Genomic DNA, 25,567 nt, shown 5'->3' with positions numbered 1-25,567 from the left:
TGTTACTTTGGTCCCAGCTCTCTGCAGGTCATTCACTAGGTCCCCCCGTGTGGTTCTGGGATTTTTGCTCACCGTTCTTGTGATCATTTTGACCCCACGGGTTGAGATCTTGCGTGGAGCCCCAGATCGAGGGAGATTATCAGTGGTCTTGTATGTCTTCCATTTCCTAATAATTGCTCCCACAGTTGATTTCTTCAAACCAAGCTGCTTACCTATTGCAGATTCAGTCTTCCCAGCCTGGTGCAGGTCTACAATTTTGTTTCTGGTGTCCTTTGACAGCTCTTTGGTCTTGGCCATAGTGGAGTTTGGAGTGTGACTGTTTGAGGTTGTGGACAGGTGTCTTTTATAATGATAACAAGTTCAAACAGGTGCCATTAATACAGGTAACGAGTGGAGGACAGAGGAGCCTCTTAAAGAAGAAGTTACAGGTCTGTGAGAGCCAGAAATCTTGCTTGTTTGTAGGTGACCAAATACTTATTTTCCACCATAATTTGCAAATAAATTCATTAAAAATCCTACAATGTGATTTTCTGGATTTTTTTTCCTCAATTTGTCTGTCATAGTTGACGTGTACCTATGATGAAAATTACAGGCCTCTCTCATCTTTTTAAGTGGGAGAACTTGCACAATTGGTGGCTGACTAAATACTTTTTTTTTCCCCCACTGTATTCTATCTATCAAGTTTACATCTAAATGTTGTATAAAATATATGATTAAGTATGATAGTTTTTGGTGAAGATAGGAATGTGATTTTAGTCTTCTAATGAGATAATAGTTGTTCATTTAAACTATGCACAGTGACTATCCACGCCCCGAGTGACATCAGAGATCGTGTAAACATGATAGAACGCCCCTTTTACCCCGAGTGCATAAAAAGCCTTGAAAAACAAATCAACCTTTAGACCAGCAGACGTGAAGCGTGAGCCAAACGTTGCATATGGTTGAATTTCCACCAGACCAGTATGCCCCATGGCTTAAAATGGTTGACACGCTACAAGACCAAGAAGCGTGAAGCTGAAGCTACACGTTACAAAATGGTTAGACTAGAAAGTCCAGAAAACGTGAGACGTTAGTCCACACGTTTGAAATGGAGAAACTCTGAAACTCTTAACCTCTACACGAGGTGAAGAAGAAGACAATGCACTAGACCTTATAATTTCAGTCTGCAGCTGGCATGTATAGTCGTCTAGAGAACTTTCACTAAAGACACAAGATAGAGGACAATCCCTCTCAGACAACCGCTGGTACATCTGAAGTATCCATTCTAACCACCACTACGACCAGAAACATTGAGATCTTTGGTGGGCAAACCAGAGTCCTACATCATCAACTCAACTATCGAGGACAGCAACACGTAAATACATGTTGCATTACTAATCCGAATTAGCGTTATTAGGGTGCATAAGTATTATGATTACTGTGAGCATTCTCCAAAGTAACCACGATAGTTTGAATCTCTCTCTCCCTTCCATTCTGACTCCTCTACTACCCAAGCATTCATGCTAATGTTAGTCCAGTCCACTAGGGACCTGTTTTCATTGTATTATGTTAGTAATCAATAACCTGTGTGTGTGTGTGTGTGTGTGTGTGTGTTTGTGTTTGTTTGTATTGTGTTATTATTTAGTTAGTTAGAAATCAATAATTAAGCCAATTTGTGTATTGCTGATTCATCAATAAGGTTAGGGTTCTTGCAAATTCAAAGATTATGCGACATTCAGAATGAGACTGATAAGAGGTAATTATTTAATAAATGACCGTTATCGATATATATAACATATATCTTCTAAGAGTTTAATTTCGGGAGATGGTAACTCGTTAAACAACTTCTTCCGTGGTGCCCCAAATACCTAATGAGTTAATTGTTACATGATTAATTTAATCGAGTGACAATTAAACATAGTTAGGTGATTCGATAAATAACAGTCATACATTAAAGTAAGTCACAACACATTTGAACCTAGCATGTTCAGCTAGCTGAATCAAAGTGGCAATTTTCTAAGCTGATACTTTTAGTTTTGAACCAAGAGATTGCTTACGGCTTTAAAGTTATACTAACAAGTCTCCTTGTTTTGGATAAATTCCATGTAGCGTGTTTTGCGTTTCGGTAACACTTTGTTTTAAAGTAATTTGTAATAAGCTGACATGAACAGCCATGACTGTAAATGTATCTGTTATGTCATTGGTATGACATTGGTAAGTCCTTATGGTCGATGGGGTTCAAGTAAAGTGGAACATGGGTTTCAAACATTATTGCACCGGGCCTGTATTGAGAAAGTCACTAGTGAAAGCACTTCCCCTCTCCCATAGGACGAAGTCTGTCTCAGTCTCAAATGGCACCCTATTCCCTATATAGTGCACTACTTTTGACCAGAGCCCTATCAGCCCTGGTCAAAAGTAGTGCACTATAAAGGGAATAGGGTGCCATTTGGGACACAACATTTGTTTATCTTGAGGACTTTTGTCCTGAATGGTCCTCTGCCAGCTGTCAATCATTTGGTTGAATGGTTCGGGAAAAAAGACACTGTCTGACAGAGGTGAAAGAAAGAAAGAAAGAAAGAAAGCAGTGCTCGCTCCTTTATCTGCACACTCTTTCTCGTAGGCAGGAATGTTAATGGTGCCGGTGCTTTGTGATGGGGTTCAGTTCTCCTGACTGACAGACTAACTGACTGACTGACAGGCTGGTGGCTCACAATGACAGGAATATGTCAATGGAAATGCCAGAAAATGCTGGTTAACACCGGAATTAGCTTTAGCATTAAAGAGGCTGTAACGCGTTAGTTCTATTAACTATGTTGACTATGACATTACTTTAGCTATGGTGACAACAATGTAGGCTGTGTGTAGCGGTTTTGATATGGTTAAGGCTTGGAAAGGTCACAAACAGCTGATGTGTTGTGCACTGAAGTCCACAAGCGGAGGGAAAAGGTGAGAGGAGAGTGCGTAGATGTGAAAAGGAATACAACGTGGCTGCTATAAAAGTGAACCGTGTTTACACGTGATCAGATGTATATTCATTCCGTCGATTCTGTTGAAAAATGTTTTTTAAACAGAAGCAAACGGAACGAGACGGGGATAAACATACCTGAATTTGACCAATACAAACTTTTGTTTACAACTGTTGGACTAATGATTACACCCTAGATCAGCTAGATGCAGGCAAGAGTGTGCAAGGCAGTATTGAATGTGTCACTGTCTTTCACCTCAAATGTTTCTCTCGACCTGTGTGCACCTACGTTGTAAACTTTCATTAGCGAAGAGTGTGCAAAGCTGTCATCAAGGCAAAGGGTGGCTATTTGAAGAATCTCAAATATAACATATATTTTATTTTGTTTAACACTTTTTTGGTTACTACATGATTCCATATGTGTTATTTCATAGTTTATGTCTTCACTATTATTCTACAATGTAGAAAATTGTAAAAATAAAGAAAAACTCTTGAATGAGTAGGTGTTCTAAAACTCATTTAGCAGACGTTCTTATCCAGAGCGACTTACAGTTAGTGAGTGCATACATTTTTTTTCATACAGGTCCCCCATGGGAAACGAACCCACAACCCTGGCGTTGCAAACGCCATGCTCTACCAACTGAGCTACACGGGACTACATATGACATCATCACAATGAAATGAGGGATTACATTAAAGGAAGGAGGAGAGTGTTTCTTCCTAGGCGGTCCAACCCAGGCGAGACAAAGCAAAGCTTGGTAGAGTGTGTGTGTGTACTTGGGTGTGTGATTGTCAGATTGGCAATGCTGATTGCCCTATTCTCCAGGATGTTTTCTGTTACTCTTGTATGCCAATTGACTGAGATAGAACTGCTGCAGCGTGCCACAAAGTTCTTAATAGAAGTATTTCAGGGTGCAACACACCCATGGCTTTGTCCATTTGAACTTCCTGGGGAATACGACTTGGCTGTCTGTGTCTTTCTTTGCACAAAGGTGGTGGAGGAGTGAAGTGTTTCCTATTCAGATAATCTTTGTTTGTAGTGAATTATCTCCTATTCATCGAGTATTATTTGTTTGTAGTATGATTTTCAACTTTGGGCGCATCCCAGATTGTATTTAATGCAGTCACGCTGCACATGATCAGATCTCACAACGCCTGGAAAAGTGATTAGCATCTCGGAAAATACTGGACATTTTGTCCATTACTACTATAGCCCGTAGAAACGCATTGAGTAACACATTCATTCATAAATGGCAAAAAAGCCAGTCAAAAAACTAATCATAAGGAATAAGGTTTTCAAGTGTCTGTCCTATATCTAGGAGATATAAGAAAGCTCTGGAAATATTTGTGCTTTTTTGGACACATATTTAACACCTTATTTTTGTTGTTACAAAACTACCTCCATACTTCCATTTGTTTTTATGGGTTACTTTCAGACGAGTCCCATCACACTTGTGGGGGATGTAGAGCAAAACGGAGAACACCATCGTGTTCGTGAGAGTTTTCTAGGCCGAACCGTTCTGACGCTACAGACGTTTTTGTGAGAAGACCGATTTTCAGGATGTGTCATGGTCTGACAAACTGCTGGATCTCGGCCACCTTCCACCGCAGATACGGAAGGCCGACATAGGTGGATGCGGTGGATTGAGACGCAGCCCATGCAAAAAACGGATATCTCTAGCTTAAACCGATGCTCTAGCTTAAACTCTAGCTTAAGTGCCTTTGAACGGGGTATGGTAGTAGGTGCCAGGTGCACTGGTTTGAATGTGTCAAGAACTGCAACGCTGCTGGGTTTTTCAACAGTTTCCCATGTGTATCAAGAATGGTCCACCACCCAAGGACATCCAGACAACTTGACACAACTGTGGGAAGCATTGGAGTCAACGTGGGCCAGCATCCCTGTAGAACGCTTTCGACAGCTTGTAGAGTCCATGCCCTGACGAATTGAGGCTGTTCTGAGGGCAAAAGGTGGTGCAACTCAATATTAGGAAGGTGTTCCTAATGTTTTGTACACTCAGTGTATGTTATATAATGTACACTGAACAAAAATATAAACACATGTAAAGTGTTTGTCCCATGTTTCATGAGCTGAAATAAAATATTCCAGACATTTTCCATAAACACAATCTTTTTTCTCTCAAATTTTGTGAGGAAATGTGTTTACATCCCTGTTGGTGTAGCATTTCTCCTTTGCCAAGAAAGTCCACAGGTGTAGCATATCAAGAAGCTGATTAAACAGCATGATCATTACACGGGTGCACCTTGTGCTGAGTACAATACAAGTCCACTCTAAAATGTACAGTTTTGTCATACAACACAATGACACAGATGTCTCAAGTTTTGAGGGAGCGTGCAGTTGGCATGCTGACTGCAGGAATGTCCTCCAGAGTGGTTGCCAGAGAATTTTAAGTTAATTTCTGTAGCATAAGCCGCCTCCAACGTCATTTTAGAGAATTTGGCAGGACGTCCAACCGGCCTCACAACCGCAGACCACGTGTAACCAATGCAGACCAGGACTTCCACATCCAGCTTCTTCACGTGCGGGATTGTCTGAGACCAGCCACCCGGACAGCTGATGAAACAACTGTGGGTTTGCACAACCGAAGGATTTCTGCACAAATTGTCAGAAACCGTCTCAGGGAAGCGCATCTGCTTGCTTGTTGTCCTAATAATAATAATAATAATAATAACATGCCATTTATCAGACACTTTTATCCAAAGCGACTTACAGTCATGTGTGCATACATTTTTACGTATGGGTGGTCCCAGGGATCGAACCCACTACCCTGGCGTTACAAGCGCCATGCTCTACCAATTGAGCTACAGAGGACCACAACAGGTCCTTGACCTGACTGCAGTTCTGCATCGTAACCAACTTCAGCACGCAAATGCTCACCTTCGATGGCCACTGGCACGCTGGAGAAGTGGGCTCTTCACGCATGAATCCCGGTTTCAACTGTACCAGGCAGATGGCATACAGCGTCTTGTGGGCGAGCGGTTTCCTGATGTCAACGTTGTGAACAGAGTGTCCCATGGTGGCGGTGGAGTTATGGTATGGGCAGGCATAAGCTATGGACAACGAACACAATTGCATTTTATCGATGGCAATTTGAATACACAGAGATACCGTGATGAGATCCTGAGGCCCATTGTCGTGCCATTTATCCACCGCCATCACCTCTTGTTTCAGCATGATAATGCACGGCCCCATGTCACAAGGATCTGTACACAATTCCTGGAAGCTGAAAATGTCCCAGTTCTTCCATGACCTGCAAACTCAACAGACATGTCACCCATTTGGGATGCTCTGATTCGACGTGTATCCAGAAACTTCGCACAGCCATTGAAGAGGAGTGGAACAACATTCCACAGGCCACAATCAACAGCCTGATCAACTCTATGCGAACGAGACGTGTCGCGCTGCATGAGGCAAATAGTGGTCACACTAGATACTGACTGGTTTTCTGATCCACGCCCCTACCAATTTTTCTAAGGTATCTGTGACCAACAGATGCATATCTATATTCCCTGTCATTTGAAATCATAGATTAGGGCCTAATGAATGTATTTCAATTGACTGATTTCCTTATATGAACTTTAACTCAGTAAAATCTTAGAAATTGTTGCATGTTAAGTTTATATTTTTTATATATAGATGTATGCCACAGGAAGACCCCACCACCCCCGGTAACTCTGCCACCGCAGCAGAATTATTTTTCTAGGGGAAACACTGGGTTGATGTACTGTAGATAGTTTTACGTGGGCTGCTGCTTTCGTGGTAACCGTTGGTAACCATGGTGTTTTTCTAATCTCCTAGGTTACCTATCCAAAGTGTTGAGGAACTACACTGAGCAGGCGTGCGACGGCGATTTCCTGTCGGTCCGCTGCCTGCCCCACACCACCATCACCGTCCAATCGGCTTTCTACGGCAGGAGAGGCCCCTTCCACCCCCAGCAGTGCCCGTCCTACCACAGACACACCCTTTTAGATACACACCCACTGGAGGATGACTTGCATTGTTACATGTCCACAGCACTACAGGTAACTGCCCTTCCCTCCATACACACTTACCCTATGGACTTTTATGCTTCTCTAGTACCTCTAGTACAGTAACGAAGGTCATGAAATAATGGTCATCTTCTGGTATCGACATTCGTCCAGGGTGATTTTCCCAAAGCCTTGTAGCAAAATGTGCAAAGAACACACCCAAGAAACACCCACGTCAAACCACAACCACAAGCCAACTCACGTTTGGCTCCTGGCATGGCCGCCAGCAGTTCTTGAGGAGCAAGACAAAAAACGAGGTAAAATTCCCCTTTAAGAGCTTCATCCACACATTGTGGATGGTAGCCTCTTGTTAGAAACCTATTGCGCATTTCTGCTGCTTTTTCTAGATAGTCCTCTGTGGAGTGGCATACAGTATACAGCACAGCCTGAAAAACTGGCTTCTTGGAAGTCCTCTTTTTAATGGCTCTAGTGAGTAATGTCATAAAGTCTGACAGCTCTTCTCCCATACCTATTAGGTAGTGAGCTAGGGTTTCCAGCCCCACCATGTGGGGAATGCTGGTGTACAGACTCGCAACATCTAATGTGACCAGAATTCTATTAATCCCGTTATTGGTGAGATCTCGTTTATATAAAGTATTTGACATATGATGGCAATGCTTGCACATAAGATTTGATAAAGGAGTCTACAAAGTTTGACAATGGCTCTAGCGTTGAGCTTATTCCTGTGACTACTGGTCTGCCTGGATAATTGCCTTCTCGTATTTTAGGTTTGTGTAATTTAGGCAAAATATACAGGCATGGACGTATGACACATGGGCAGAAAAATGTATTCATATTCAGGTTTTGAGATAAGGTTGTTTAATAGGGCTTGCTCTAGATTTGAGTTAATATCTATTTGGAACACCTGTGTGGGATCAACACTCAGTTTTCCATAGAAACATTCATTACTGAGTTTTCTCTGAATCTCCTCATTGTATTTTTCATAGTCTAAAATGATCACAGTACCCCCCTTGTCTGCAGGTTTGATAAGTTCATTGAGTGCCTGTTCTTCTGTCCTGGTGAGGTTATTCTGAATATGTGTTGTTTTTCTCATATATACAGAGATTACTTCTTGTTCGACTAACCTACAATAGGTATGATTCGAGGACTTGTTAACCATAGGACATAATTTGCTTTTGGGCTTAAAATTAGTAACAGTTCTTTGTTGGATTTCTAGGCCAGAACTTTAATCTTACAAAAAAAAGGATTTATGCTTTATTAGATCAAGCAATTGTTTTAAATTAAATTAAATTGTTTGCTAACTGATATGATACTGTATATTGTTGTGACATGAAGTAACAGAATTGCATGCAAATATCCTGGATATTGGTGAGACTCTGCCCCAACTGCCCCACATTTTTTATTGGTTTTATTTCAGCTATATTTAACTAGGCAAATCAATTAAGAACAAATTATTATTTACAATGACAGCCTACCAAGAGGCAAAAGGCCTCCTGTGGGCACGGGGGCTTGGATAAAAAATCTATAAAATAATGTATGACACAACACACATGCTGACAAGAGAGACACTACAGAAAGAGAGACCTAAGACAACAACACAACATGGCAGCAACACATGACAACACAGCATGGTAGCAACACAACATGACAATAACGCAGGAGCAACACAAGATTGCAGCAGCACAACATGGTAGCAGCACAAACATGGTACAAACATTATTGGGCACCGACAACAGCACGGAGGGCAAAAAGGTAGAAACAACAATACATCAAATGAAGCAGCCACAAGTGTCGGTAAGAGTGTCCATGATTGAGTCTTTGAATGTAGAGATGGAGATAAAACTGTCCAGTTTGAGTGTTTTTTGCAGTCGCTAGCTGCAGCAAACTGAAAAGAGGAGCCACCCAGGGATGTGTGTACTTTGGTGACCTTTAACAGAATGGGACTGGCAGAACAGTGTTGTATGTGGAGGATGAGGGTTGCAGTAGATTTCTCAGATAGGGAGGACTGAGGACTAAGAGAGTTTTATAAATAAGCATTAACCAGTGGGTCTTGCGCCGGGTATACAGAGATGGCCAGTTTACAGAGGAGTATAGAGTGAAGTGATGTGTCCAATATGGAGCATTGGTGGCAAATCTGATGGCCGAATGGTAAAGACAATCTAGCCGCTCGAGAGCACCTTTACCTGTCGATCTATAAATTACGTCTCCATAATCTAGCATGGGTAGGATGGTCATATGAATCAGGGTTAGTTTGGCAGCTTGGGTGAAAGAGGAGGAATTACGATAGAGGAAACCAAGTCTAGATTTAACCTTAGCCTGCAGCTTGGAAATGTGCTGAGAGAAGGACAGTGTACCATCAATCCGGGGAGGGACCAGCTGAGTATAAGACAGTATCATCTGCATATAAATGGATCAGAGAGCTTCCTACTGCCTGAGCTATGTTGTTGATGGAAATTGAGAAGAGTGTGGGGCCTAGGATTGAGCCAGACTTCACACATCGCACTCTTTGAGAGAGGTAGACGCATCACAACTGCAGGTAGGCATAGGCTAATTTGTAGTAAGCATTTCATTAAAAAGGTTTTTGGGAAAGCCTTTCCATCTACCAGAAGACAGTTGTCATTAGGGTTGGGCGATATCCAGATTTTCATATCGTCATTCTGTCCTTCTCTCATCCCGGGATTTACGGTATTACCGGTTTAGTACACAAGGGGGTGTCAAAAAAAGAACAAAAAAAGCCCATTGGGCATCTATTACCAGAATGCTAACATAATTAGCACAATTAATAGCGAGTTTCCGTGGAGGTAAATATGCCAACGAGCACAAACGAAAATAAAAGTATTGTAAAGACAGGCAATCCAGCTCATAAAGTTCTACATATATAGGTAGGAGCTACCGAATGTCATGTTTGGATATTTACAAGCAAATGTGAACGATAGACCTTGGGAAAATGAAAAAAGTTGTCTGAAGGAAGAACAGTACTGGCTCTGGAGCAGCATGTGTACATGGTGTGTCTGTGTGGAGTCTGGAGTCGCTAGGGCCTTGCTGCTCTGTTCACAAGGAAATCAAAGATATCCTACAGATAACGCATCCAAAGGGCTTTGACTTCTCAAACACGGCAGAAAGCGAACACAATATGATGCCTCATCACCTTATTAATTCAGCCACTTACTTAGATAACTAACAAGTTAAACTTAGGGGTTTCTTTAATGCAGAATTCTGTGTTTTTCACACAGGAAAAAAGGATTAAAGGCATAAGAAATAACTTGCTGTGTTTTGTAAAAGCAGATCTAAAATGCTTCTTATTGTCATTTCTGCTCGGCATCAGACACATTTTGTGCTTCAGTTGCACTTCTCCACTCGGATGAGCATTCACTAACGGCCATTCTATCAGCAGACAGCGCTCTGAGTGATGTGTAGCAACTTTTCCCAGGTACGTTTCTAGATGTAGCCAGCCTACTTTTCTCCGGTAAAATGTAAGATTAACTTTATTTTCTGCCGAAGGTGTTGCACTAATGTGTTTTCTGTGAAGGAAAACTATAGTTGCACGTCCCCGATCACTCTATTGAAGCAAAAAAACACTGTTGCCTTTCAATATAAAACGTGACCCCTGTCATTACACAGCTGGACTCACCTGCTCCCGCTTTCGCCCGTTGTGCTATTTACAAACAAACACGTGACTGGCTCAACTGTTCTGGGGAACTATGGTAAGCTTCATAATGTAAAATAATGTGACAAGTGAAATGAAGAATGCGATCAGCTTTATCTCCTATTGTATTGCACAAGTTGCCTGCAGGTATTTACTTAAAAAGTAGCTTCAAATATTAAAATGTATTGAAAAACTTAAAATAATAGTTTCAACGGGATTGAAAAACCATCCTGTGCCTATTTCCAAATACCCCAGTATATACGGTATACTGCCCAAACCTAGTTGTCATTACATTAGCATCATCGCTACACAAAGTGGTAGACGAACGCTCAAACACAGACAGGGGCATTCCTGTGCCGTTGCCTCTTCAGAAAGTTTAAGGAAAATACGAATCACTGATGCATGTTGTTCATGTCTTATGATAATGTTGGGCAAATGAATGCATTTTCTAATAAGTTCAATACATTTAGTTGATTTCCTACTAAGTTCAATAAATGTTTGAATATTGTTGAATTCCTTTTTAAAATCTGGGTTCCGTGATTCCGTCCGCGTTCTCTGCAACATGGATTTTATAGGGCCCTACAAAAGGTCTTAATAATGAAATGTCCATGCATGTTATGTAAATGTAAACATGAACTAATGTCGTGTTGTTAAACACTTCAGCCTACTCTATGACATTTCTATCCTGCACTGTACCCAATGATTTACGAAAGCTTAGTTGGTAGGTCGATGTCCTCATTGTGGTTTTACACACATGTTTAATACGTTTTTATGTATATACTTTATAATATTTATGAAATGCACATTGTTACAGTGTCTTCAGAAAGTATTCAAACTCCTTGACTTTGTCCACATTTTGTTGTGTTACAGCCTGAATTTAAAATATATTAAATTGAGATTTTGTGGCACTGGCCTACACACAATACCCAATAATACCCTATAATAATTAATTGTTTCCCCCCCCCCCCCATCCTTCCTCCACCCCTCTATAAAAAAAATATAAAAAAAGTGGTTGTCCCACTGGCTATCATAAGTTGAATGCACAATTTGTAAGTCGCTCTGGATAAGACTGTCTGCTAAATGATGTAAATGTAATGTAAATGTCAAAGTGGAATTATGTTTTTAGACATTTTTACAAATTAATTATAAAATCAAAAGCTGAAATGTCTTGAGTCAATAAGTATTCATCCCCTTTGTCATGGCAAGGCTAAATAATTTCAGGGGTAAGAATGTGCTTAACAAGTCACATAATAAGTTGCATGGACTCACTCTGTGTGCAATAATAGTGTTTAACATGATTTTTGAATGGCTACATCATCTCAGTTTCCTCAGTCGAGCAGTGAATTTCAAACACAGATTCAACCACAAAGACCAGGGAAGTTTTCCAATGCCTCGTCAAAATAGAAAAAAGCTGACATTGAATATCCCTTTGAGCATGGTGAAGTTATTAATTACACTTTGGATGGTGTATCAATATAACCAGTCACTACAAATATACAGGCATCCTTCCAAACTCAGTTGCCGGAGAGGAAGGAAACCACTCAGGGATTTCACCATGAGGCCAATGGTGACTTTAAAACAGTTACAGAGAAAACTGAGGATGGATCAACAACATTATAGTTACTCCACAATACTAACCTAATTGACAGAATGAAAAGAAGGAAGCATGTACAGAATAAAAATATTCCAAAACATGCATCATGTGTGCAACAAGGCACTAAAGTAACACTGCAAAACATTTGGCAAAGCAATTAACTTTTTGTCCTGAATACAAAGTGTTATGTTTGGGGAAAATCCAATGCAACACATTACTGAGTACCACTCTTCATATTTTCAAGCTTAGTGGTAGCTGCATCATCTTATGGGTATGTGTGTAATTGTTAAGGACTGGGGAGTTTTAAAGGATAAAAAATAAGAGGATTGGAGCTAAGCACAGGCAAAATCCTAGAGGAAAACCTGGTTCAGTCTGCTTTCCATCAGACACTGGGAGATGAATTCACCTTTCAGTAGGACAATAACCTAAAACACAAGGCCAAATATACATGGAGTTGCTTACCGAGACGACATTGAATGTTTCTGAGTGGCCTAGTTACAGTTTTGACTTAAATTGGCTTGAAGATCTATGGCAAGACTTGAAAATGGCTGTCTAGCAATGATCAACAACCAACTTGACAGAGCTTGAAGACATTTTTAAATAATAATGTGCAAATATTGTACAATCTGGGTGGGCAAAGCTCTTAGTGACTTACCCAGAAAGACTTACATCTGTAATCACTGCCAAAGGTCAATCTAACATTTATTGACTCTGGGGTGTGAATACTTATGTAAATTATATGTTTCTGTATTTCATTTTCAATAAATTTGCAAACATTTCTAAAAATGTGTTTTCACTTCGTCATTATGGGGTGTTGTGTGTAGTATATGGGTGAGAATTTTTATTTTATTTAATCATGAAGGCACTCTATATTTGGTAACACATTAGTGTTTCTTGAGTGTACTTTTAACAGAGTTGAGATTTACTTCAAACTGCATTCACCCTATTGCTTACACCTATCAACTTGTTTGATCTACATACAGTAAGTGCCTAGGGAGGAGGGGTTAGGGTTTCTTCAGGACAGGGCCTAACTATTCTGGGCCAATAAGCACATGCCCTAAATATATCCCTTATTGGGATTGTGGTTAGGGCGTACGTTACTAGTGCTGGTGGCCTGGCTTCGAAACCCGCTAGGGGAGTCACCCTACTCTCACATACTTAGCAATATAATGTCATTATATAGGCCCCGTGTAGCTCAGTTGGTAGAGCATGGCGTTTGCAACGCCAGGGTTGTGGGTTCGATACCCACGGGGGGCCAGTATGAAAAATTTATGCACTCACTAACTGTAAGTCGCTCTGGATAAGAGCATCTGCTAAATGACTAAAATGTAAATGTGAATTATTTGGTAACAAATTGTTCAAATTGGTATGTGGTGTAGATTTCAAAAAGTCAATAGTTTTCTTTGAGATGCTCAGCTATATAGAACTAATAAATACAGATAATTTATCAGGTAGTGGAAAGGTGTTCATAATTCGTGCTCAAGGAGAAATCCTACAGATTCCCATCTTTCAATGAGAAACTCATTTTAATTAGATCAGATAGGTGTGTTGTAACTGTTGCCAAATAATGACATTAATATTGGATATTAATTTCAACAGCACAGACATAAAGCACTATGAAGACAGGTAGGTATGATGTCACAAGCTGTTTTTTACGACTATGTCTATGTTGGGGGTATGATGTCACAAGCTGTTTTTTACGACTATGTCTATGTTGGGGGTATGATATCACAAGCTGTTTTTTACGACTATGTCTATGTTGGGGGTATGATGTCACAAGCTGTTTTTTACAACTATGTCTATTTTGGGGGTATGATGTCACAAGCTGTTTTTTATAACTATGTCTATGTTGGGGGTATGATGTCACAAGCTGTTTTTTATGACTATGTCTATTTTGGAGGTATGATGTCACAAGCTGTTTTTTACGACTATGTCTATGTTGGGGGTATGACGTCACAAGCTGCTGTACCTTTTGTCATATCACATCCCTGGCCATTGTGTCTCCTTAATGAAGCATGATGACATTACATAAACATCAGCGTGCTAACCATGCTTGAGATTTACGATCTGGCAGCACACACTAGAAGAACACTGGGAGGTTGTCTTCTACAAACCTCTGTTTGTTTTAGTGGAACTCACTGCTCGTGTGCCAGCTTTGCCCGGTGGCGGGCACTGATCTACCGATCACAACTCCCAGTGCCACACTCTGTGGTCAATCATAAATGGGCACCTCCCAGCATAAGGGTGGCCCATGTCAACAGTGTGTTGTGTTCTGGGGGGGAAATTACTGAACTCCTGCCTTTTTGTTATTTTTCTATAAACCCCCAGGGAATAGGAATTTGGTGAGAGGGAGGGAGGGGGAATTCCAGAATTCCATGTTGTGGAATAGAGTAGATTCTAGAATGTTACTCAGCTGTGTCAAAACAAGGAAAAGAAGGAAAGGTGTAAGACTGTGAAATCTGAGACATGGAAGTGACTGGAGTGTAGCTTCTTTGCAGCCGTTCTACTGTTCCCATGGCATGGGAGGAGAAGGGGACGGTTAGTGTGTTTGAAGTCTCACCGACGCTTGCTCATTGCTCTCTCTCTCCCTCTTCCTCTCTCTCTCTCCCTTCCTCTCTCCCTACCTCAATCTCTCTCTCTCTCTCTCTCTCTCTCTCTCTCTCTCTCTCGTAGAAAATGTTGGATGAGTGCCAGGACAAGAGGAGCTGTAAGGTCCTTGTCAACAGTCGTCTCTTCGGGACAGACCCATGCCCCAGCAGCAGCAAATACCTCATTGTGTGGTACAAATGCCGGCCTAGTAAGTCCCTCATCACCCCCCAAGCCTCTTTATCGTTTATACTCCTCCTCCAACTGTCTATCTAGCTCTCTCTCTGACACACTCAGAGACCCGCACGCACACACACAGAAAACCCTGGTGACACGATATATGGTTTAAATCCCTTTCACACTAAATGGGCAGAAACGGAAACAGAAGTCTTCATAATGTGGACTATGTTTAGCCATGCACAGGTATTCCACACACAGAGTCCAGGAAAACGCTCATCCAGAGGCAGTGCTCCTAGTGGCCGGGGACTTTAATGCAGGGAAACTTAAATCCGTTCTACCTCATTTCTACCAGCATGTTAAATGTGCAACCAGAGGAAAAAAAAAACTCTAGACCACCTTTACTCCACACACAGATACGCATACAAAGCTCTCCCTCGCCCTCCATTTGGCAAATCTGACCATAACTCTATCCTCCTGATTCCTGCTTATAAGCAAAAACTAAAGCAGGAAGCACCAGTGACTCTGTTAATAAAAAAGTGGTCAGATGACGCAGATGCTAAGCTACAGGACTGTTTTGCTAGCACAGACTGGAACATGTTCCAGGATTCTTCAGATAGCATTGAGGAGTACACCACATCAGTCACTGGCTCCATCAATAAGTGCATCAATGATGTCATCCCCACAGTGACCGTACGTACATACCCCAACCAGAAGCCATGGTTTACAGGCAACAGCCGCACTGAGCTAAATGGTAGAGCTGCCGCTTTCAAGGAGTGGGACTCTAACCCGGACGCTTATAAGAAATCCCGCTATGCCCTCCGGCGAACCATCAAACAGGCAAAGAGTCAATACAGGACTAAGATTGAATCGTACTACACGGGCTCTGACGCTCCTCGGATGTGGCAGGGCTTGAAAACTATTACAGACTACAAAGGGAAGCACAGCCGCGAGCTGCCCAGTGACACAAGCCTACCAGACGAGCTAAACCACTTCTATGCTCGCTTCGTGGCAAGCAACACTAAAGCATGCATGAGAGCACCAGCTGTTCCGGATGACTATGTGATCACACTCTACGTAGCCGATGTGAGTAAGACTTTTAAGCAGGTCAACATTCACAAGGCCGCAGGGCCAGACGGATTACCAGGACGTGTACTCCGATCCGAGCATGTGCTGACCAACTGGAAAGTGTCTTCACTGACATATTCAACATGTCCCTGACTGAGTCTGTAATACCAACATGTTTCAAGCAGACCACCATAGTCCCTGTACCCAAGGACACTAAGATAACCTGCCTAAATGACTACCGACCCGTAGCACTCACGTCTGTAGCCATAAAGTGGTTTGAAAGGCTGGTCATGGCTCACATCGACACCATTATCCCAGAAACCCTAGACCCACTCCAATTTGCATACCGCCCCAACAGATCCACAGATGATGCAATCTCTATTGCACTCCACACTGCCCTTTCCCACCTGGACAAGAGGAACACCTATGTGAGAATGCTATTCATTGACTACAGCTCAGCGTTCAACACCATATTGCCCTCAAAGCGCATCGCTAAGCTAAGGATCCTGGGACTAAACACCTCGCTCTGCAACGGGATCCTGGACTTCCTGACGGGCCGCCCCCAGGTGGTAAGGGTAGGTAACAACACATCTGCCACGCTGATCCTCAACACGAGGGCCCCTCAGGGGTGCGTGCTCAGTCCCCTCCTGTACTCCCTGTTCACCCATGACTGCATGGCCAGGCATGACTCCAACACCATCATTAAGTTTGCTGACGACACAACAGTGGTAGGCCTGATCACTGACAACGATGAGACAGCTTATAGGGAGGAGGTCAGAGACCTGGCCGTGTGGTGCCAGGATAACAACCTCTCCCTCAACGTGACCAAGACAAAGGAGATGATTGTGGACTACAGGAAAAAAAAGAGGACTGAGCACGCCCCCATTCTCATCGACGGGGCTGTAGTGGAACAGGTTGAGAGCTTCAAGTTCCTTGGTGTCCACATCACCAACAAACTATCATGGTCCAAACACACCAAGACAGTCGTGAAGAGGGCATGACAAAGCCTATTCCCCCTCAGGAGACTGAAAAGATTTGGCATGGGTCCTCAGATCCTCAAAAAGTTCTACAGCTGCACCATCGAGAGCATCCTGACTGGTTGCATCACCGCCTGCTATGGCAACTGCTTGGCCTCCGACCGCAAGGCACTACAGAGGGTAGTGCGTACGGCCCAGTACATCACTGGGGCCAAGCTTCCTGCCATCCAGGACCTCTATACCAGGCGGTGTCAGAGGAAGGCCCACAAAATTGTCAAAGACTCCAGCCACCCTAGTCACAGACTGTTCTCTCTGCTACCGCACGGCAAGCGGTACCGGAGCGCCAAGTCTAGGTCCAAAAGGCTTCTCAACAGCTTCTACCCCCAAGCCATAAGACTCCTGAACAGCTAATCATGGCTACCCGGACTATTTGCACTGCCCCCCCCCACCCCATATTTTTACGCTGCTGCTACTCTGTTAATTATTTATGCATAGTCACTTTAACTCTACCCACATGTACATACTACTTCAACTAGCCGGTGCCCCCGCACATTGACTCTGCACCGGTACCCCCCTGTATATATAGCCTCCCTACTGTTATTTTATTTTACTTCTGCTCTTTTATTCTCAACACTTTTTTGTTGTTGTTGTTTTATTTTACTTTTTTATTAAAAAATAAATGCATTGTTGGTAAAGGGCTGTAAATAAGCATTTTACTGTAATGTCTACACCTGTTGTATTCGGCACATGTGGCAAATCAAATTTGATTTGATTTTACAGTGACCTGTGACAGAGCTCAATACCTGGAGTACCTCCATTAGCCAGGATATCAAAACTATGGACATTGGGGGAGTGGAACAGGAATGCAGCAGAGAAGAAGGCGACAGGGAAGGCGACAGCTCCTGAGTGGTGCAGTGGTCTAAGGCACTGCATCGCAGTGCTAACTGTGACACTAGAGATCCTGGTTCGAATCCAGGCTCTGTCGCGGCCGGCCGCGACCGGGAGACTCATGGGCGGCGCACAATTGGCCCAGCGTCGTCCAGGGTAGGGGAGGGAATGGCCGGCAGGGATGTAGCTCAGTTGATAGAGCATGGCGTTTGCAACGCCAGGGTTGTGGGTTCGATTCCCATGGGGGGCCAGTATAAAAAAAACAAAAAAAACTGTAAGTCGCTCTGGATAAGAGCGTCTGCTAAATGACAAAAATGTAGAGAGAGAGAGAGAGAGAGAGTTCTCTCTCGTCAGAAGTAATTGGTTAAGTGACAGGACAAAGGAGATGTTGATTGGTTCAGGGTAGGGGAGGGGAGGGGAGGGGTCAGTGGAATGGCTGTGAGTGACCATACCACAGCTCAGGAATGACATGAATGGACTTAAGGCTGTCCCAAATGGCACCCTATTCCCTACATACAGTAGTGCACTACATTTGACCAGGGCTCATAGGGCTAGTATGTAAAATATCACATTACATAGAGAATAGAGTGCCATTTGGGACGCAGCCTTAGTTACTACAACACTCTGGGTGGTGGGATTACTTCACTGTTATTCTGTCTCTGCCTGGAATTATACATTCCACTGAGAGAAGGAGAGAAATAGGGAGGGGAGGATAGATGGATGGGGAGAGAGGTTGAAAGTTTGAGAGAAGGCTAATGGCGCTTGGAAAGAGATGACGGAGAGATGAGGAATGGAAGGAAGTATGAAGAACACACACACTTGCATATGCACAAATGCACACTCACATGGAAAATATAAAAGGCAAACTTCAGAGTAAGCCTGAGACTGACAAAAAGGGTTAAAGTGTGTTTGTGTGTACAATACAATACTATACAATAAATATATACAATAATACTAAAGTCTCTCTCTCACCCCATCTCCTCCCCCAGATGAGTATAAGAGTAAGGTGGCGTGCGAAGAGGAGAGAATGAAGCTGAGCTGTAAACGGGGGATGCAGATCGCCGTCTACTCAGCCATGTTCGGTCGAACCCAGCACGGGACCCTGGATTGTCCTACCCACCACAGGAGGGTGTCATCCGTAGGTAAGACCATCCCCCATGTATAGAACCTGGAGTTTTCCCTGTCCACTTGACCTGATCAGGGAGAACTCTGGGCCTAAAGCGTCTTTGTAACTAGGACCTAGAGTTTCTCCTGGGTCTTAAACTTGGGTCATAGGCTATCAGTAGGGTGGGCCCAGAGCTTTTCTCTGTCAGATCAGTTGGGAAAAGGCGATTGTTGGCACAAGATCTGATCTGATTGGTCAAAATCCCAATTAGTGGCAAAAGATCAGAATTGGGCTGCCTGTGTGAACGCAACCTTACTGTCACTATGGGTGCCTGCTCCAACAACAACCTTCCTTGTTTGGAGTCCTGAATGGTTTGATTGTGACCCAATGGCGATACTCCACCTAGTTTTCCAATGGCCTTAGGGAAGTGTCCTCCATATTTCTTTATTTCATATTTCTTTATTTATGTCCCATCAGATCTACAAATAGTGCATGGGTAGGGGGTAGGGAAAGGGCTAGGGGTTGCTATGTCAATGGGTCGAGCTTTAGATCAATGATATGCCCCAGTAAATTAACTATGCAAGCTGATTTGGAACCAGCTCTCTAGAGCCTTATATCCTAGTCCTAGTTAATCACTAAAACTGGATCAGTTAAGGTCATGAACTAAACGTATATACCCAGAAAACATGTCCACATTGACATGATATGGGTCCAATGCGGGCTCAAATATTGGCCCCATGTAGGCTGCCCACATTGGTTCTGTTTTGATGAGGTTTGAAATACTTATAGGATCTGTATGTATCTCTGGTTAAGAGTTAACAGTGAGATATATAACTACACACACACACACACACACACACACACACACACACACACACACACACACACACACAGGGGAATAGGAGTGGAATGCATATAGAAAATCAGATGTCTCTGTCATCTACAGGGGAGAGTTTGGCTCGTAGTAAAGGGACAGTATTGAGTTCTGTGTGTGTGTGCGTGCTATGGAGGCTGTCTAGAGATATCTCACAAGCAGCAATGTTGTCAAAGTTATTTTTAATGGCTGCATTCTAGGATCTACATTTTAGTCATTTAGCAGACGCTCTTATCCAGAGCGACTTACAGTTAGTGAGTGCATACATTTTCATACTGGCCCCCCGTGGGAAACGAACCCACTACCCTGGCGTTGCAAGCGCCATGCTCTACCAACTGAGCTACAGGGGACTCTAGGATAGGTATCACTCCAACTACAGCTATTCTGTTGGCTTGGCCAATGGCCATTTTATGGGAGAGTCCAGGGTCATATTCATATGGCACCAAACGCAAGAAAACGGACTGAAGCAGGGACGGACTACTAGTTTCAGTTGTCAGTTGCAACATTTATTTTTTATTTTTTCCATTGCATGCCTTAGTGAATAAAACCCAGTCGTTTACATAGTGCTGATAATTGTCTCCTACGTAAAGTATAGGAGGCATGTGAGGGTGTGTGTGCTTGTCTGTGAGTGGGTCAAATGTAATTCGTCACGATTCACAATTCAAACAATGGTCATGCCCCAGACGGGGTCAGGAGGCTGAATCCGGTGTCACTCTGAGTCAGATATAGAGAATGCCATTGTGTGTGTCCCCTTTATGTGATGTGAGCAGCCATTCCCAAATGGGACCCTATGCACTATATAGTGCACTACCTTTGACCAGGGCCGATAGGGGAACCCATAGGCCCTGCGTCCCAAATGGAACAGGGTGCCATTTGGGACGCAGACCAGTGTGGGTGCACACTTGGATGGGACACCAGAGTCAACACTGGCAGGTGGACAAGGAATGTAGGACTGGTTGTGAGTGAAAAAGGAGTCAAGTTCTTTTCACAGCGAGGATGACATTTCCTACTGTTGAGGTAGTTTAGAACCACTTCGATGTAAAATCCCCTGTTTAGGGGACCTGCATGGCTCTGGTACCGTTTCTGACCGACATTTTCACTTATAAAACGATCTGTGGACCCCGTAGATCGAAATGGCTTGCAGTGAGCAATAGTCCTGATTCTCACAGACACTATTTTGCCTGTGTGAAGCAGGATGTGAAATCTGACACCACTTGAAGCTGGGATTTCCCTCCTACCATTTCATTCGCTCTTCCAACTGTCCATCAACTCCTGGCTGAACCCTACGTCACAGCCACTAACAATGCATATGCCTGGAATCCTTACATCATAACTAGGGTTTAACATTATCCCGTTATTTTACAAATGTTCCATCCCGAGAATAAATCACTTTTCTCACGGGTAACCCGGTATGTCATTCAAAAGCATTATAAAGCATATACTTGAAATATGTCTGGATTTCATTAGGACTTTGATCAGCATGAAAATTCTAACCTGATGCTACCTGAGCCTAAAAAAATACATTTTATGAGCCCTACATTAACAACATTTAATGAGCCCAAGCCCAAAAAAGCCCAAATGATTGTACCGTTTTCCAATACAATAATGACATAGGCTACTGTACATTACGCATGACAGAAAAACATAAAAGCATAGATGTAGCCAGCTATATGCTCTCTTGGGTAAATACATGAAACTATCTCCAGTAGGGTAATCCTTTTGAGTGTGAACTGTATTACTGTACTGTATTGTATTATACTGTATTATATGGACTGGAATTACGCACATCGTTCAATCCATGATAAAGCAGAAGAGAACATGCGATTCTGGTGCAGTACATGCGGCCTACAAAGTTACAAGTATAGGCTAGCGAATTTGATTTTAATTTTGAAGTATAATAGGGCCTATTTGTACAATTAGTAGGCTGACGCATATATACCTTTCATAATATTTCCCCTAATGTTATTAGCCTATCTCCTCTTGCCATTGTTGCTTCATTCCATCCTCGCTGTCAACAGTTAAATGAAATACATTTCGTTGTCCTTATCTTCATCATTCTAATGACATCCTTGAATAACTCTTCGGAGTCTGGAGCTTTTTTGGCCGTTTTTGGGTACCTTCAATTTTGCCCTGATATACTACATAAAGAAATGTTTACCAGACCAATGTTGGGTATCTTTTTTTTCAGCACAACCTCACCTATATGATCTGTTAGTAAGTTTTTCACTTTGACATACTATTTCAACACACTGGACCCAAACACACACAGAAAACACAAAGTCCGTTTAGAAAAAAGATGGTTTTTTTATTGTAAAACCCTCAAACATGGTGAACCAAGCATTTAAAAAGCTTCAAATTGAACCACAAGGTGCAAATATGAACATATAAAAGTATTTTGGTGATATATACAAGCAATAAATAACTATTTACAATAAAAAGTAGGTATAACCACTGGCGTTTTTCTTCTATTCTAACCCTAAACCTTTTTGTGCCACTCCTCAAAACAGTTTCTGTCCAAAATGAAAAAAAAAGCTTCAAATTGAACCACAAAGTGCAAATATGAACATATAAAAGTATTCTTGAGATATATACAAGCAATACACAACTATTTACAAAAAAAGTAGGTATAGCCACTGGCCTTTACCCTATTTGTGCCACTCTTCAAAACAGTTCCTGTCCACAATGACACAGAGAGCCACATCACAGGCCTTGCACTTCCATGGTGTGACAAACCTCTTCTTGTCAACTTGTTTACAGCGTTGACAAACCCTGCGGCCTGCTGTGGCTTTGTCTTTGGCCTCTGCAACATTGGCAATGGCCACAGGAACATGGCTGGTGCTTTTTTGAAGTGGAACCCCTGTCTGGGTCACTCCGCACAGCTGGGCCACAAGTTCTGCCACAAAGTTCTTGTGCGTCATGGGTGTGACCTGTTGGGTCGCACTGATGTCACAGTGCAGGATGTATGCATTTGTTGTTCCCATGTCCAAAAAATGCAGGAAGAGGGTACGGTACCAGCGAGCAGTTCTGCGATGGGTTGAGTAATACTGGAGAAGCTGGTCTGACAGGTACTTATTGTAGGCCATGATGGGGGTAGGGCAGGGAATGTCTTTTGCTACCCAGCGTCCAGGTCCTTCCTTCACCTTCCTCTTGATTGTCTCGCCCGAAAACGCTGGGTGGATTGTGGAGCACACCGACACCTCCCGCGTATCCATCCACTTCACAAAGACCAGGCGATCCTCTCTGATCCATCTCACAGACCCCCTCTTCGATTTGCTGGTGAGGGCATTTTCTCTGCCACTAGGACACCCTTTTCTGTTGCTTCTGTAGGTCCCACAGGCTCCAAACTTCATACTTCCCAAACTCAGGAACAGTTTTGGGCTGGTGTAGAAATTGTCCATATAAATATGGTATCCTGTACCAAGATGTGATGGCTGAATGAGGTCCATAACAGCATCATATGAAAGTCCATGCACGCTGGGTGTGTGTGCTTTCCCAACATACACGTTGAAGTTTAGAGTGTAGCCATTGTTAGACTCTGCCAACACAAAGAGCTTGATCCCCCATTTGTTAGGCTTGTCCTTCATGTACTGGGTCATGCCAGTTTTGGCTTTTGTAGCCACCATCCTCTCGTCGACTGACAGTTCCTTCTTAGGATGGTAATGAGCCTGGCAGGCAGTGCGAATGTCGTCCATCAGAGGTTTGACCCTGAACAGTTTGTCATGCTGGGGTGTACCTTTGCGCTGGTCATTTATGACATCCTCCTCTGGATCACTTAGGTGGATGTTCCATGAGATGGACCGGAATCTGTCTCTTGGCATGACCTTCGCTGGCAATGAAACAGACAATATGTGGCTTTGTTTCCAGTAGTCCTGGATACTAGGCAGAGTCACCAATGAGGTGTAGATGAGGAGACCCAGAAATCTGTGCAGTTCCTCCACATCAACGTCAGTCCACTGATATTTGCTCCCCTTCTGCTGATTTCTTGCTGCCTGTTTGTTGGTGTTTCTGCAGATTGTCCTCATTGTATCTGCGGCGAAGTAGAGCAGGAAGAGGTCCTTTGGTGTGTGCCCTGAATGCAAATCCACCTGGGCTCCTGGTGGTCTGCGGGGCATGAACCTACTGGCTTGTGGGGCAGTGTCAGGATCAGTCTCTGTTTTCCATGGCTCAGAGCTCTGTTCTGGCTGTGCTGCTGACTGGGCTGGAGATCTTGACCTGGTCTTGGCCTGATCCTTCCTTCCACGCCCCCTCTGTGATGGCCTCCGTCGGCTTGTTGTGGGGGTGGGGGCTGTTGATGGCCCAGGCTGCTCGTCGTCGTCGTCGTCACTATACAAAACAGGTAAACGGATTCAAGATTATTCAAAGTTCAAGATGTTCATTGGCATTTGCACTACAGTGAAGTAGAATAGAATACTATAGTAAGATAAACGAAAGCAATAAAACAAATTCATTTTAGAAAAATGTTTGTCTTCTTACCTCACGTTTTCAGCAACAAAATCAGGGTCCTCGAAGTCATCCTGGCCACTCTCATTGTCTGACGACGAACTTTCCAAAGTTTCTTCATCGCTCATTTGGAATAACAAGTCGACGGCTTGTTCAACGTGAAGTGTGCGCCTCATATTGCTTCACAAAAACGATACTGCTGACAATAAAACTCTTGAAATACTAACAATTGAAATACTAACTCGTGAAAAACTCTCCAAAACTACTCATGAACTGAACTAATTCCTCTCGTTCGTTCTTTCGCAATGGCTAGTTGTCATGGGAATGAATGTTTATATACTCGTGTGCATCCTGAAGAACCGGGTTAGCACAAGCACACGTTTTTTTCCGTTCCTTTTTATCACAAAAGACGACAAAGTTATTATAATAAATGCAAAGCGCTCATAAAAGAGCGCATATTTTGACGCACTTTTTTCATGGAATTGAAATTATCATAACTTTTGTTTTAGTTGGTGTATTTACATGAAACAAACACTCAAACGTAGCTTCGGGTCTCCATTTCTGCATGAAATCGACGGCAGCCCTCTGCGTCACTTGGTTTGGATGCTGCGCGGTCCTAAAGCCGGCCCGCGATTTGAACGCGCCGAAGCGTTCGCCGACTCGGAAGAGATAATATAGGACTAGAATTAGATGCCGAAGGCTTTCACTTCTCTTCACGAAGATTGATTGAATGGTTATGGGTCTGAATAAATAACTGCTATAGCCTACCGCCATCGCACGTTCACTCTTCTTTCAAACTACCCGTGAGTTGTATTGGCTGCTGTATTTAACATTCAGCAAAAAAGAGCTTGCGTCCCTCTTCGAATAGTCTATTGATATAAGAAATGCAAAAAAGAAAAATGTCCAGCAAGCTATTCTAGTCTAGCTTTTCCTGCATGGGACTCCAAGAGCTAAGGAGCATTTTTTTTAGGAGAGGCCAGCGGAGCACAGGTGCTTGCGTATTGTGGAACAGAGGCTATAGGTTAGAAGCTTCTTATGCATAACCTATCATTAATAAGCTAAATATAAGGCAAATTAATTCCTAACCTCCTGACATCATTCCAGAAAATACATTTCTCATGACAATTTGTAAGTTACATGGAAATTATAATATATTCAAATGAATATATCCCAATAAAAATAACTTCAGTCTTGCCATCCATGTTCCTATTGAATTACCACTAAAAACCTTGAAAAGACTTCAACAGCGTTCAAATTATC

The 25,567-nt window shown here is 42.8% G+C and overlaps 1 protein-coding gene across 1 annotated transcript in view; it reads left to right on the top strand.

Annotated features, from left to right (window-relative positions):
* LOC311106552 (protein eva-1 homolog C-like) overlaps positions 1–25,567 on the top strand; it is a 208,412-nt gene that overhangs the window by 52,079 nt on the left and 130,766 nt on the right. Inside the window, exons 2-4 of the mRNA XM_084148932.1 lie at positions 6,762–6,985; positions 14,866–14,989; positions 18,878–19,030. Coding sequence (XP_084005058.1) covers positions 6,762–6,985; positions 14,866–14,989; positions 18,878–19,030 — 501 coding nt within the window. The remainder of the gene's footprint in view (positions 1–6,761; positions 6,986–14,865; positions 14,990–18,877; positions 19,031–25,567) is intronic.

This window comes from Coregonus lavaretus, assembly GCF_964263955.1.
Source record: "Coregonus lavaretus genome assembly, chromosome: 31".
NCBI classification, from domain to species: domain Eukaryota; kingdom Metazoa; phylum Chordata; class Actinopteri; order Salmoniformes; family Salmonidae; genus Coregonus; species Coregonus lavaretus.
Note: the sequence above shows the minus strand (reverse complement) of the source record. Positions and strands in the feature narration are given on the sequence as shown.